We start from the raw sequence: 14,665 nt of genomic DNA, 5'->3' as shown, positions 1-14,665 counted from the left end.
TTTGAACTGCCAGCCACTTCTCAGCTCTAATGGATTGTGTAAAGCGCTGGTGTTGAGTTACAGGACCACAGGGGAGAAGGCATCTAAAGTCACTAAATTTAAAACTGAGGGATCTGAGCCAAATCTGGAAGAATTAAAACGGCCATCAGAAATGGCATCAATCCTCTGAACTCATTTGTCATTTTTGCTTTGTTTTGACCAATATGCAACCCTTACTGCCTTGAAACGGTGAGAAGCAGCCAGCTTTCCGGGAGGCATTTGCAGGCAGGGTGAAGGGCTCTCTTCTCACTGCACCTCGGTCTTTATCCTTTGAAACAAAAAACCGCAGCGGTGAAGCCGTGGCTGCTGCGCCGGGATGTGTTTGGGAAGTGTGACCTGACCTCAATGAGGAAGAGATTAGAACTGAGAGACAGGAAAAACAAACAGCTCTCCCACTCGCCAGAAAAGCAGCTCGTCCATTACAAACAGCCAAGCGTGGTGGGTCGCTGCAGCAGGCATCCTTCCAGTCGCTCTGGCCTTTGCACCATGCTTTCAGTGAGAGGAGTTAGGTGGAAGGAGATCATGATGAAGAGGCTCCTGGAGGTTTTGAGGCAGTGAGCTGAGCTAAGCCTGGGCAAGCCTGCAAGAGTGGTCACCACCTTGGCGGGTGGCATAAAGCTGGAAACCCTTCTCAGCTGTAATGACTCAGTAACATCAGGATGCTTTGAACGATGTCCTGCAGTAGCTCATCTCCCGTCGGACAGACAGGCTGTGGTTGCATCTCTGTCTGCCTTGCTTAGCAAGGCATTGTGTTCGATGCATCATCCATGCAGGGGATTAGGAAAACACAGGCTTTGGCAGAGCCACTCCCGTTGGATGGGAGCCTCTCAGATGCTGTGGTTTCTGTGCTTTAAGTTCCCAAGCTGTCTTGCACTGCTTTATTATTACACTGGGGACTTGTCTGCTTCTATGGAGGGTTTGCTAGATTCAGTTTTATAGCTGAAACTGTAAATGAATTCTGGCATCCAACCTCGTTCTGTGGATGTGCAGGGAGTAAAGGCATTTAGAGTACAAAACCTCGTGCAGAGCATTACCATTGAATACGCACGTATTATTTGCATCAGGATTGCCTGCTGTATGCTAAGAGAGCCAAGTGCTGAGTCCAGCCTAGGCAAGAGACTCAAGCCAATTTTTCAGTTAAGTGCAACTGCTCTTGATGGTCTCTGCCAGTCCAAAAAAAAGAAAAAAAAAAAAAAAGAAAGAAAAAAATACCAGAGCAGCCCTTGGATCTTATGGTTTGTCTTGTCTGTCCTGCTGGAGTTGAGAAGCTGTTTCCAATAAGGCAGCGTGAAATAACAGGCATGTGGGGATGGAAGGTCGCTTTACCCTTCTGCATTGATGGTGGGTGGCCATCCTAAGGGGCCTGGGAATTGTTTCGTGCAAGACAGAATGCTGTCAATGGGAGACCATGTGGTTATATAGAAAAGAAGATTAAGAAAAAGGGGAGGGGGTCCTTTGGCTGCTGGTCTGCCCCCCTGCAGAAAGAAGGGCTCACCCTATTTCTCATACACAACATGAGCATTAGCTCCATGCCTGACCTTAGAGAGGGGAAGGAGAATTGGACCTACATGCAAGATCAAAGGTACAATTAATTTCTTCCGCTCTTCTGCTCGTAGCAAGCTGCTGCATCCAGAGCTGCTACCGATTGATCATTTCACAGGATCACCTAAGCTCCAGCTGTGCTTGGCACTTGCTCTCTGGGAATTAGTTATACACCTGAAAAATGGAATTCTAAACCAGAGAAGTTGCATCTCTGCTGTAATGCTTTCGTGCAAGAGGAGAAGGGGCTTGTTTTCCTCCTCGTATTTGTACTTTGTTGCCAAGATTGTTTCTCTGGTGGCCAAATTCAAAACTGTTTGGGGCAGCCCAGTAGCTGATTCTCAACAGCAGTTTGAAATTGTTCTCCTTGACATTTCTCCAGGAAAAGATGATTCACTGAGAGAGGTCGTGGCTGTGTCTGAGGGAAGGGGAAGGGAAGGAGCCTTTGCTTGGAAGGACTCTTCCTTGAACCATTTCTTTCAATTTGCTCAGCAGCTTGGCATGCTCTGTGCCTGAGTTACACTTTTGTCGTTCTTCCCTGAGAAAGGCTGAAAAATAAACGTCCTGGCTTAGAAAACAGGTGGCAGGACAAACAAGATGCTGTCCGTGCTCCTTGTTTTGTGGGAAGGAAGCAAACAGCTGGACAGATGCAAGGGGGAAACCATGCTGAATTTAGATCATCACCATAAACAGCACCTCATTCAAAAGGGCAGAAAACAGACCGACTTGTATGAACTTAGGACAGAGCCATTAAAATGTAAGACCTGCCACCAGGTCATGGACAAGGTCCTGGAAACGTGAGCCCTGGAGGCATTCAGCCAAAGAAGGCTGTGTGAAAGAAACGGAGTAGATTAAAAACCAAGGCAGCAAAAGGAAGGCAAGAGTTATGAGTGGTATGATCTAAAATCAAGAAGCAAAAAGTTGAAACCAAAGCTGATGCTCTGGAGTACGTTGTCCAAGGTGGCAAATACTGGTCTTCCATCCTTGCCACGTTCTCCCCAGTTGAGTCTATATACCGTAGTTGTTTTGCTGAGTCTGAAGTCTGCATTAGTAGAGTAATGGTGTTTTCCTTTTCACAAAACTTTTTCTTGTCTTGGTTGTGTTGGCCTGAAGCTTTCTGGAAGAGTGCCTTTCCAGGGCCCAGCAGACCTCCAGCCTTGGCTGGACCTCAAGTTCACTGTCTAATATGCGTGTTATGGAATTACTTGTATGCAGTAACATGTAGGTTCTGGCTACAATTGAGATACTTCCACTCCATGAATAGCTCTACTAATCCTGACATGTTGCTGTTTTTATGATGTACAATAGTTTGTTTGCTTGTTCTTGACCTTGTACTGCAGTACTTCATATATAGTTTATAGCAATTTGTTTACATAGAGTATGTGTGCAGCCTCTCAATTAACTTTGAGATCAGTGTGGATTAAAGCAAAAGAAATGTACCTAGGGTTTGGGGTTTTTTATTTAGTATACTTAATGTGTCTGGGATCAGCTTGAGAACGAAGCACTTCCAACGTCTTTGTGGAAGGCCATCCTGGTTTGTTTTTTGCATGGTTTGTTTACCACAGAAGACTGCCTGACTCCAAATATTCACATGTAATTGTGTCATTTTGTATCTCTTCTCTGCAGCTCCTTCATTCCCAAGTTCATTAACCATCTCTTCAAGTGCAAACCGATTAGCATGGTGGGCGCAGAACAGGTAAGGAAAAGTAGCTGCATTGGCTGCTGTATTTTCTGACTTTTGGGTTCAAGAAGGCAGTTTTTGGTAAAAAGGGGCAGAAAGCTGAGCTGCGACTTGAACTCTGGTGCAGCTGAGGCAACAGGGATACACTCTGGAACAGGGCAGAGTGAACCAGGTTTATAGGGACATGCAGTTGAACCGGTCCTGGGAGAGGGTTCCTAGCCACCTTCCCAAGGAGAGGAGTTCTCGCTTTGCCACTCCCAGTAACAATAGCACAGAACAACAGATCTCTTACATACCTGTCTTAAGGTGTCATGATGAGATTGTCTTCAGTGTGCTCACACAAAGGAAAAGAAGGTTGCTCGTGGCAGAAACGATTGCAAGCAGCTCCCGTGTCCTTCTCAGAAAGACTGTGTGTTTTCTGTCCCGTCCTTTCTCAAATCTCCCTCTGCTGCTGCTGTGCCTTCTCCCAGGGTTAAACTCAAGCCTGTTGCTTCTCTGCTCAGAAGAGCTGGGGCATGGTCAATGCATAGTCTTTGGATGGTATGTGCTGCTGCTTTTCTCCCCTTGAAGAAGCACCAGGGTGGAGAGGACCTGTGCAGTAACGGCTTTAATGCTTTGTTCATGCATGTGTCTGCTCCTTGAAAGAAATTGATGTAGGAAGCATTATTTGGAGGGGAAGTGAGACAACAGGAAAACTTTACCAAAAAACCAACAACAGCCCCAACCCAAAACCCCAGGTGTCCAGGCAGTTTCTCACCTCAGGTAGTTTAAACACCAATACCTTTTTTTTTTTTAATAAGTGTTGAACATAAAACACACACAGTGCTTGGTCTCATGTGACCGTCTGTATGCCAAGAGTAGGTTGGTTCCTAGGTGTTCCCCGCGCGGGCCCAGTGACGGCGGTGCTCAGCACCATGTGCCTGCGGTGGCAGCATGCCAGCTCCCAAGCAGAGCAATGCCAGGTCCTCCCAGGGACTCTTAAGCGCTGCTCCCAGGTGCTGGCTCCTTCCTCTCTGAGGAAATAAAGCCATGGGAGCCCAAGGGCTCCTCCACAGCCTGATGGTGGTTTTGCTAGAGCCTGCATCCTGGCTGAGTTCCAGTGAGTGCAAATAGGTTTTTGCCTCCTCCAGTTTGCATGCTAGTTGTGGATGGCTGCTGTCTTCTTCCCAGAGGTGTGGGACGGATGGGGTTGTGGAGGTGTAGCTCAGTGTTTTCTCTGTTCTGTCCCAAAAAATTGCTAAATGAGGGCCCAGGGTTTGGTGGGAGTTTTGAATGTCACTAGGCAAGTGATGCTGCAGTGCCTGGAAGGCAGGACCTTTCCTGCATAAATGCCTTCCAGGCCTGGCTTCCTCAGACATTGCAAACACACAAGTGGCGGGGAAGAGTTGTTCCCACCTCTGCGACTGAGTAACTGAGACCCACAGAAGCAACAACGCAACCCCTGGGGCTCGGGACTGCCCAGCTTTCTCCCAGGAACCTGCCTCCCTGTTGCTCTGTGAGAGCCGTAGATACCGCAAGACGGTGAGACGCAGCCTCAGGGAAGGAAGGACGCTGAATTATTGCCACTCAAATTAACGTAACATTTCTGTTGAAACACTGCCCCTTGTCAGAGCCCCCGTCCTGCGTTGCACGTGGGTGGGCAGCACAGGGTATTTATTGTCTTGAGACCATGGGTGCAGCTGCAGGGCTGGGACCCTTCATCTCCCACCCTGTGGGCTGGGACCCTGCTACTCTGTGAGGATGAGGTTTGGATGAGGCAGGCTTTCAGCTGTTCCCTGCACATACGGCTGTTCCCCTGTGGGCTAATTAGGAGGAAAAAAAAAAAAAAAAAGCAAAGCAAAATCATCCCTAATGGGACTGCCGTGAACTTCAAATCAGTGCCTTAAAAGCTGCTTGGGTTTTAGGCATCAAAGATGGGTTCTGAGCAGTGTGTGTCTGCAAAATGAAACGCGAGCTTTACATCAAAACCTTCCTCTTTCTTAATGGAAAGCAAATGAGTGAAGCGCAGTTCCTGCTCATCTTGTGCGATGAGCAATAACCTGAGAGTGATTAAATGAAGTCTCTCTCTCTCTTTTTTTTTTTTTTTTTTTTTTTTTAAACAAGCATCTAAAGTTATTAACCGGTTGCCAGCAGTGGGCTTGTGTCTAATGTTAAAAGGTTTTAATATTACTGTATTGGAATAACAGGCCCAATTTGCTGCTTTAAAGCAAGCTGGGAAGGTTTCTATTAGCCTGATTCACAATGAATATATCTCATTTTAAGTGGGACATACCTTCCTGGGGTTAGATGTACAGAGGTCTTCAGAAGCTGATGTCCTCTCTCTCCACAGCATGTAGGTCCTCAATTGCCTTAGCATCTTTTGAACACACCCCTGGTCACCCATTGGCATCTTCCTGCACCGGTTTCTCTCCTTTGGTGCAAATGTTGCTGTGGAATATGCTTTCCTGGCCTTCCCAGTCCTAAACACAGCTTTTCTTGCTGTTTGCTAATAATCATGTTTGAAATCTGGTGGTATTTATGGAGGTGTTCAGTGCGGGGAACGAGACCTACGAGGTTTCGCTTTCTGTGTTTGTGTCTCTAACGTAATAACAGCTCTCAGTCTCTGAGACCTGGAGTGGATAATGAGGGGAAATAGGGTGAGGGGACGGAGCCTGTGAGTGCTGTGGCTGTGGGAAAGGCTGCAGAGTGCACAGGACTCCTATTAGACATGAGCAAGTTTATGTGGGAAAGATGTGTATTCCCCAACCATGGAAAAATCTTCCATCTACGGGATCCTTCATAGACACACAGGAATCCAGCTATGACAGCCTGAGTTGACATCAGGCTCCAGCAGCTCCTGGGTGCACAGAGCTGCTGGTTTATGCTGTGGTTTCCTAGCTTCCCAGGACAAGATTGATGGCAAAGCCTGAAACAGGCAGCGCACAGCAATGATACGCTGCCGCAGATAACAGGGTCCAGATTTGAACTGGCGTGACCCACTGCCCCTCCTCCTCGGCTCTGTCCTTTGTATTTGAACTGAATTCCCACGTGTGCTGAAAGCCATACCAGAAATGCTCGTATTGTGTTGTGCGGTGATGGCTGGGGGGTTCTGCAATGCCCGTGATGTTGTGTATTGCTCCAGAAAAATGAACTTCCACCTGCTCCTGAGAGCCCCTCTGTAGGGAACGCACTGGGTATGCCGACAGCCCAGCAGGCTTTCACACTCGCTGCTGTAGAAATAAATTGTGCTACTCTTCCTCTAGTGTGATTTTGGATTTCTGTCCACTAGGCTTGTCTCCCCTCTTCAGATGTACCTTGTATAATCAGAAGAGTATGGTATTTGGGGTAATTTTGCTCTAAGAAACCCTAACCCATAGCATTTTGTCATCAGACAGTGCTTTGTCTGGGCTAAATTTCAGGCTGCTGCTTGCTGCTTATTTAGCCACTACTCTAGTAAAAAACAATGTACAGGCTGTGTGTTTCAGTCTGCCACGGAGCACAGGCTATTGAGCTGTTCTCAGCGTAGCTGTACTGTGTTGTAGTTTTCTTTTTAAAGAAAAAAAAACCCAAAATGAAGTGGTTAAGTAAATGCAGAAAACCTGACCCAGTGGGTGGCTGGATGCAGGAGGAAGCATGGTGTTAATTCATTTGACCTCAGTATTTAAATAATGTTACAGCTACAGGTAATTGAGACTGTTTCGCTTTATGCTGTCCAGGGGAAGAGGACTGGAAATCCATGCCTGACGTGCCAGATCTTGAGCTGCCATAAGTCATTTCAAGTCAGCAGAGCAGTACTCTTTTAAAATCAACAGATGGTGCTGACACGTAGCCACGGGTGATCGTGGCTCCTTGACTCTCATTACGTGGGTCAGTCCCTCCTGTTCCTGCAGAACCATTAGCAGGACTTCTTCCAATGTGGGAAGTGTTAGAGTTTTAAGGATGTTGGATTATAACAGCTAACGGAGCTTGGGAAAAGGGACCTGAATAACAGGGTGCGATTAACTATTGCAGCTGCTGCTGGACACTCACTCTCTGAAGATGGTTCTCCTGGATCTGCCCTCCATTGGGTCCCAAGTGGTGAGGAAGGCTCCTGCCAGCTACACAAAGATAGTGGTGAAAGGCATGACTCGGGCTGAAATGATCCTGAAGGTAACTCAAGACTTTTGATAACCTGCCAGCCAGACTGCTGGACTGGGAATCAGAGCAAGCAAATTCCAGGGGGCCCTTCCTTTAGAACGCGGCAATCTGCAATTGCACATGAACGTATGCGAGCTTGTCCGGGTGCACTGCCAGCTGTTCTACAGAACTGGCTTAGTTGCCTTGGGTTTGCCCCCAGTCTCCTTTAAGATTGCATTTGAGTTTTCACCCTCGTTTTTCAAGGTAACCAAGGGCTCAGGTTCTGCTCACTAGGAGAGCTGGGGCGCTAGATTCCCTCAGGAGCTTGTGAAAATGAGAGCTAGCATCCATAAGTGTCTGCCACAGGGCAAACCCTCCAGTTCAGGTTACTCCAGGCCTTTGTGCAGACTCCATCGCGCAGGGAAGCCAAGCCGTGCTTGAGTCACCTGTTTACTGTCTAGTGTAACAGCCAGTGCAAACATGTCTGGGTTACTGTATTCACCAGAGTCCTTTTTCATTTTCCAGACCTGGTGCCTGGAAAATGACCCAAAAGCAGTGTGTTGTCTTCATAAAAAGTAACAAGCAAAGCAATCTCCCCTTCCCCCCTGTTGCTGGCATAAGAAGTTGGGTTCAATCCCAGGAGAAGGCATGGGAGCTGTGCAGTTGTACCCTCCTGGGCCATGGGATTGCCCCCTGCTCACTAGCAATGCTGTGAAGATGTTCCTGCAAGTGAATTAGTGGGACCTAGGGTCAGGCAGGACAGGCAGCTGCCAGCCAGACCTCCTGTAAAGCACAGCCAAGGCAAGGAGGAGGTGCGGAGCCCGGGCTCTCCTTGCTTGCCTGCTGCTCACTGTGGCTTTGCTCCCATGCCCAAGGTAATGTCACAGCTGAGTTCGTGTTCTGCGTTCAGAAATGAGTTCTACAAATCCGTGCTTTTGGAGTAAGGAGACTGAGATGTTAGTGGATACATTAAAGCAAGTCTAAATTTTCTTAGAAATGACCTGAAGAAAAATACCGTGGTACTGCAGACAGCAGGGCAGGGGAGATTGGTGCTTGTTGCACACAGAAACGGGTCTCTCCTTGGAGCTTGTATGGGAATCAGAAAAGTAATGGAGTTGATTTGTCTACCCTTAACATCACATTGGCTTCATAGGGATTGAGGTGAAAGCAGTATAGGAAGCACCTCAGGCAGGGAGTGCAGGCTGCGGAGTGCTGCTGCTCCTCAGGCTGTGCCGTAGCAGCGTGGCTGTTTTTTTCAGACATCCTCGGCTTGCCCTGCTGCTGCATAAAGCGCTTCTGCTGGCCCCAGCTGAGGGCTCCCTGTCAGTGTAACTAGTAATTCAGCAGCAGTACGCTTCTGGTGCTCAGTGCTCCACAGAGCTGTTTTACAAAATAAGGCCCCGTGTAACTGGCAGGTGATGGGGCTGAATGGTTCGCTGGGGCAGGTTTATTAGTCATAGCGACTGAATAGATCACCCTGGATCTAGGTGAGCCACGTGCAGTGTTTGGGGCTGGTGTCAGCACCCATTTCTTGGGTTTGGGAGAAAAAAAAGCGCCTCTCAGAAGTGCCTGCCCCTGCTGGACCACCGGTATTTCTGCAGGAAGGTTTCCTAGCAAGACCCTGGAGCTGACTGGTCATCTCTGGCCATTCCATTTGCCTTGTGGGTTGTCTCTTTTTATCAGTGCTCAGGCTCTCCCTGCTGTTTCCAGATTGTACAATAAAGAGCCTTCTCTCATAGAGCTATTTCACTCCATCAGAAGCACAGGCCAATTCGTTCCTCCTCAGTTCAGGGCTCTCCTGTCTAGTACCGAGATGGCAGAAGCGATGCCTGTGTTGCGTACAATACCACCGTACAGTAGCATGCCCAGTCTTACACCAGTGCAGCTAGTTCAGTAGGAGCATCGTGGAGCCGTAGATGGTACAAACACATTCAGCTAAGCCCTACAAACACAGATGCAAGTGGGGGGTGGGGGGGGCATCAGGGTGCGCGTGTTCTGCAGAGCTGTTTCTGGCTACGCTGTCTGAAGTTCCAGCTTTTCATCTTGGCAGAAGATTTTTACAAGGGCTGTAAATTAAGGATTTATAAGTGTATACATGGCTATGATGTTTCATTGGTCTGAAGTGCAGGGAAAGAAAGAAATGTCTCTGTGACAGAATACAGTGTGGGGTGAGCTGGGTCAGTGGAAACATATGGAAATGTTTTCAGAGGCAGGGAAGAGTCTGGTCCTGTGCTGTTTCTGCCCTGCATGAGCACACACATTCACACACACACACACACTTCCCCAGAAAGATGGTTTTGCTGCCCAGCATTATCAAAAGATGTGTTCTCCATGGAGCTTGCTGCTTATGTAAGGAAAATACAACAATGAGTAATCATCTTTCCAGCTTCAAGGCTATTTTAATTTTTTTTCCTGACTTGACCGTTGCTGGGACTAAGAGGGTGTGTGCTCCAGGGCAGATGTCAGCAGGGCATTCACGACTGCATCCCAGTCTCTCCAGAGGAGCGTACAAGAGGAGCTGCACCAAAGGGCAGAGCAGCTGCGTGCGGCACTGCTCACCCATCAGGTTACGTGCCAGAAGCAGGACTGCACAGCAGATTGCTCTGACCCACGCTGTCCTGGGGACAGAGGCAGTGACTGCAGAGTGTTGTCAGATTCCCCCTGTGACAGACTGTCTCTACCCTGCCTCTGGGCAGGAGGGAACGAGAGGGACATGCAATCCAAGCGATGGTCTGGACTGTGTCCAGGCTGCCTGATCTGCTGGGGACTTTCGAAGTGTCACCACCACCAGCAGTGCTGCCTTCCTCCCCCAAGCAAGTCCCCAGCTAGCCTTCCCCATGCAACAAGATAAAATCTTGAGCTTTGACAATACGCCAGCGCCTGCCAGCCCACAGGCCACAGACAGAGTCCTGCTGCTCTTTGAAATAGGATATGCAGCCCCTTGGGTCCGAGAACCGAGAACCGCTGCTCTGTGGAAAGAGACCCCCTCCTGCTCCCTGCTCCTTACTTCACTCACCTTTACTTCTCAGTTATTAGCAGCACGTACAGCCTCCTTCTTGTTCCTTAAGCATTTTGTTTTAGGAGAAGCCAGTCCTGCTGTCAGCTTGTGTGCCTGAGTTGACTACACGCTGGCTTTAACTCGTAGAATTTGTCTGATCTCTTTTTTTTTCCTGTCTTGGCAGGTAGTTATGGCTCCGCACGAGCCCCCAGTTGTGTTTGTCGACAATTACATCAAGCTCCTTGCTGACTGCAGCACCGACACTTTCCAGAAGATACTAGACATGAAGGTTAGAAACTATCCCACAGAGTTTCTGCTCGTCTGCTAGCACTGCATGGAGATTGTTGGTGCTTTTTTTTGGAGTAGAAATATAGATGGGTTTTGGAGTGGGAAAAGCACTCTAAGGCAAGTGTATCCTCTGTACTCTGAAAGTCTGTGGATTTGCTACTGAGGAATAGCTTTTCAGTTCACTTCACATGCTCATACCTGCTCTGGCTCCTGGGGCTGAGCCCAGTTGTCTTGGGATCATCCAGAGCTCTATGCACAGCTCTTGGTGGGTGAACAAAAGGTTGAGGTTTGAAATGGGCTCTCCTGCAGATATCATCACGAACACCCACTCCCAGATCGTTGAAGTCTAACAGTCTTGCTTCACTGTTTTTTGCTCCCACAGGGCCTGAAGAGAAGTGAGCAAAGCAGCATGCTGGACCTTTTCCGCCAGCGCCTCCCGGCTCCCCCCTCCGGAGTGGAGAACACCGGCTCCCTCTCGTTGAGTGCTCCTACACCTGAGCAGGAGTCCTCTCGGATACGGAAACTGGAGAAACTCATCAAAAAAAGACTCTAAGCAGGCAGAAGGAAATTCTGTTGCCCAGGACTAGCTGCAGTGACTGGGAGCAAAGCTTATCAGACTTGTGATTTACAGTATGCTGCTGAAATATCTACATCCCATCACTCCCATTCCCTGTGTCTCTTAACCATCATACACTGTGGTGCTGCATCTCCATTCAGACGAAGGTGTTTGCCATTAGCTCAGCAGGCGTGAAACCCAGGACAGTGCTGGGTCCACATGGTGGAGAAAATAGAGGTATCTGGAAGTCAGCAGCTACAAAAACAGTTTAGGTGGATTCAGAGAATATCTGGCTGTGATACACTTGGTGTCCCAGCCTTCAGCCTGGCTGAGCTCCTGCTGCAGCACCAAGGATTTTGGTGTTACTGCTCACCTCCTGTTGTAGGGCTGTTCCTCTGTTTCATTATTTATTGTGGGGCAGGGGGGGAGCCAACCCCAAACCATCACCACTGCCAAAAAAATCCAACCTTTTAACAGCTGGGATCCCGGCATCTGCAGCTCCACTGAAGTAATGAGATGCTGAGGAGAGAAGCCCAGAGCAAATTTCTCCCCCGCTCCCAGGACAGGCATACATAAACCACCAGTAAAACAGCAAGGCAAATCCTTTGCAGAACCAGAGGAAAATGCTGAATTAATGCCTTCAGCACCTTGGCAAACCTCCTGCCAACAAGCCGGCAGACTCGGTCACTTGCAGCTTAAAGGCCAAACTAGACATCTGCAGAGCCCATCTCCAGCTGCTTGTTATTTCTCTCGCATGTGCTGGGCTCTCCCACTGTCCCTGATGGGAGTTCCCGGACTGCATCTCGCCCTCCCTCCACAAAGGGCCATTCATGGAGTGAGCGGCAGACAGCACCAGCCCCTCATTCCCACGCCAGCCAGTGTGTCCCGAGCAGGGGTGTGCCCCTTTGGCACCCTCAGTGCCCTGCAAGGAGAGGTTGCTTTAACATTTTTAAATGTTGGCTTTAACAGGGAGCTGGGGCCTCTTCCTGGACAGGACACTTGCACCAGGCTCAGCCTTTGAGGACCTTCCTCTCCTCTTCCTCCTCTGAGCTTCAGCTCGCACCGGTGCAGAGAGGAGGAGAACCAGAGATGAAATATTTTGGATAACCCAGTCCCCCCTTCCTGGGGGACCAGCTCCTGCTGGCACCGTGCCACAAAGCCAGCGTGGAGCAGGGTTTGGGTCCATGGGTGTCTGCGCCCTGCCCATTGTGAGCTTCCCCAAGGAGTGTCCGTGCAGGGAGACATCACTTCGTCATTGGTAACGCTGGATTTCTTCCCAAACTCCTCTGTACTTTTTGGGGGGACTTTGAAGGCACATGCCCAACCACGAATGATTGAATCCCGTGTGGGTTTAGGGGCAGATCAGCCAGTCATGTTGATCACTTGCATGTGCAGAAAAAGAAGTCCCAGACAAGTTTGGCAGGTGAGGAGCAAATGTACTGTCAGATGCCTTCTTGGGGGGGTCACGCTCCCCATCAGGTCAAGTTTGGGCCTTGGGGCTGTATTTACTAGAAGCTGTGCTGCATGTCCAGGAGGGGGGGATCAGACGCTCCAGGAAAATGAGCTCCGTCCACCCAGAGCCAGAGCTTCACTGGGACTGGAGCGGGAGGGGGTGAAATGAGAAATCCCCAAGTGAGGCAGAACCTGGGCTTATGCTGTGTCTGCCTGTTCATGCTTCGGCACTGTTCCCTCTGGGGTGCAGGCTGCTCCACTTCCCTCTCCTCAGCCCCATGGCTGTGGGAGGGAGAATTTGGTGCCTGGTTAGTAAAATCCCATCCTCCCTTTGCACAGCCAGCAGGTGAGCCTGAGCTTGAACGGGCAGGAGTAGATCACAGAATTGGAACAGAAAGAATAAATCCGCAGAGATTAACGCTGTTCAGGCCAACCTGCTGCTGCAGGAACTTTAGGATGCATTTTCAGGGATCCCCAGGCTTGGGCCCTGGCTGTGGTGTGTGGGTGCTCAGTTGCAGAGAGCTGTAGCAGTGATGTCCATTGCAGCAGTAACAACACGTGTGGGGAGCGACAGCAGTTTCTTATCACTCCAGTTTTACAAATCTTGCCAGGTCTGCTGTTGCTTCATTTATTTCCTCTCGTGATTTCACATCGGGTGACAAAAGGGATCGTGGTTGAAAGTATGTCAGGATTATGGGAAAGTTCCCCAAGGACACAATGAACGCCGTTCCCCAAGGACAGATTATCTCAAGGTATGTGTGCAGGATGGTTCACACGTTATCAAATGTAATAACAAATGTAATAACCAGGGAGGAAGGAACATGGGTTTGCAGAGATTCATTATTCCCTTGGAGGGGATGAATAATTTATTTCAGATTAATTTTTCTTTGCTCTGTCTATGGATGAGACTAACTAAATTATGAATAGCTGAAGATGATGTTCAAGTTATCGTCCTTCCCCAAAGGCTTCCCTCGTTTCATTCTCCACATTTCATTCTGTAGATAAGAGGAAATAAAAAGAAAAATGGATTTTTAGTTTCAGTCTTTGAATGCTACAGGTCTGGGTGTTTGGAGTTCCACTTTTAGAGAGCAAGTCTGCATTTTTTTACCTTCAGTATACAGCTTTTGTCCCCTGGGTCTTGGGTATTTATCAGATTTGGCACGTCTGTATGTGTATGTGAGCTGTTTGGGGTTTACATCTCTCATTTGGGAATAAAGGGTGATCTTTTTTCCTCTATAAGATGTCACTTTTTATGGTCTTTTGGCCAAGGTGTAATTCTGGCTGTATGTTGGAGTGTGACACTAAAATGAATTAAATGGTTACTGATGTTCATCTGCTGGGTGTTTTCTGTGCAGCTGCCATGGAGCAAACCCCAGCAGCCAGGACGAACCTCACCCAAAACACACCAGACCCAGAGCTCTGTGCTGTCCGTCTCCATTACTCTCTCCTGCAGCTCCTCTTTTTCTGGCTCTTTCACCTTCTGCCCCCACAGCAAGCAACTCTCTGTTGGCAGCATCTGCGTTCACAGCAACTCCCTGCACTGTGCAGGCAGTTTAGCACAGCTGACCTTGTGCCCTTAAATAATCAGATCATTTCTGATTACTTTAACTGCTGGAGAGATTTCTGAGAGATCCTAGTTTTTTCTTTGAAATTTAATTAAGAGGTAGTGCCTTTTTTCCACATGATGCATGACGTTAGAGGAGTTTCTTTCACTTAGAGAATTAATGACTCATTTGCTTTTCTCCTACTGCTCCACCGGTCCTGCCCCCTCCGCCCTTGGGCAGGAGCAGGCAGCCTGTGCCGGGCGACACGGGTGTTTATTTCTTTCACCAGATTTACAGCCGTGACTTTGAGCATCCGAATGACGGCGTCCAAGTCTCCACAAGCCTTTTCTTGGCGGCAGCTGGGCGGGCAGCAGACGTGGATGCTGTTCAGCAGCATCGGTCCACGGCTCTGCTGTGCTTAGGAAAATGAGCTAAAGCATTTGGGTTTGGGCCATGTCAGAAAAGGCTTTGGC

At 48.8% G+C, this 14,665-nt stretch overlaps 1 protein-coding gene across 7 annotated transcripts in view; it reads left to right on the top strand.

Annotated features, from left to right (window-relative positions):
* Positions 1 to 13,980, top strand: part of VPS53 (VPS53 subunit of GARP complex) — a 67,420-nt gene extending 53,440 nt beyond the window's left edge. For all 7 annotated transcript variants that reach the window (XM_056340180.1, XM_056340190.1, XM_056340209.1 and 4 more), the window contains 4 exons: positions 3,205 to 3,274; positions 7,250 to 7,387; positions 10,537 to 10,641; positions 11,023 to 13,980. In XM_056340180.1, coding sequence (XP_056196155.1) covers positions 3,205 to 3,274; positions 7,250 to 7,387; positions 10,537 to 10,641; positions 11,023 to 11,193 — 484 coding nt within the window. In that variant the 3' untranslated portion in view covers positions 11,194 to 13,980. The remainder of the gene's footprint in view (positions 1 to 3,204; positions 3,275 to 7,249; positions 7,388 to 10,536; positions 10,642 to 11,022) is intronic.
* Positions 13,981 to 14,665: the final 685 nt, after the last annotated feature.

This window comes from Falco biarmicus, chromosome 1 (assembly GCF_023638135.1).
Source record: "Falco biarmicus isolate bFalBia1 chromosome 1, bFalBia1.pri, whole genome shotgun sequence".
Classification (NCBI taxonomy): domain Eukaryota; kingdom Metazoa; phylum Chordata; class Aves; order Falconiformes; family Falconidae; genus Falco; species Falco biarmicus.
Note: the sequence above shows the minus strand (reverse complement) of the source record. Positions and strands in the feature narration are given on the sequence as shown.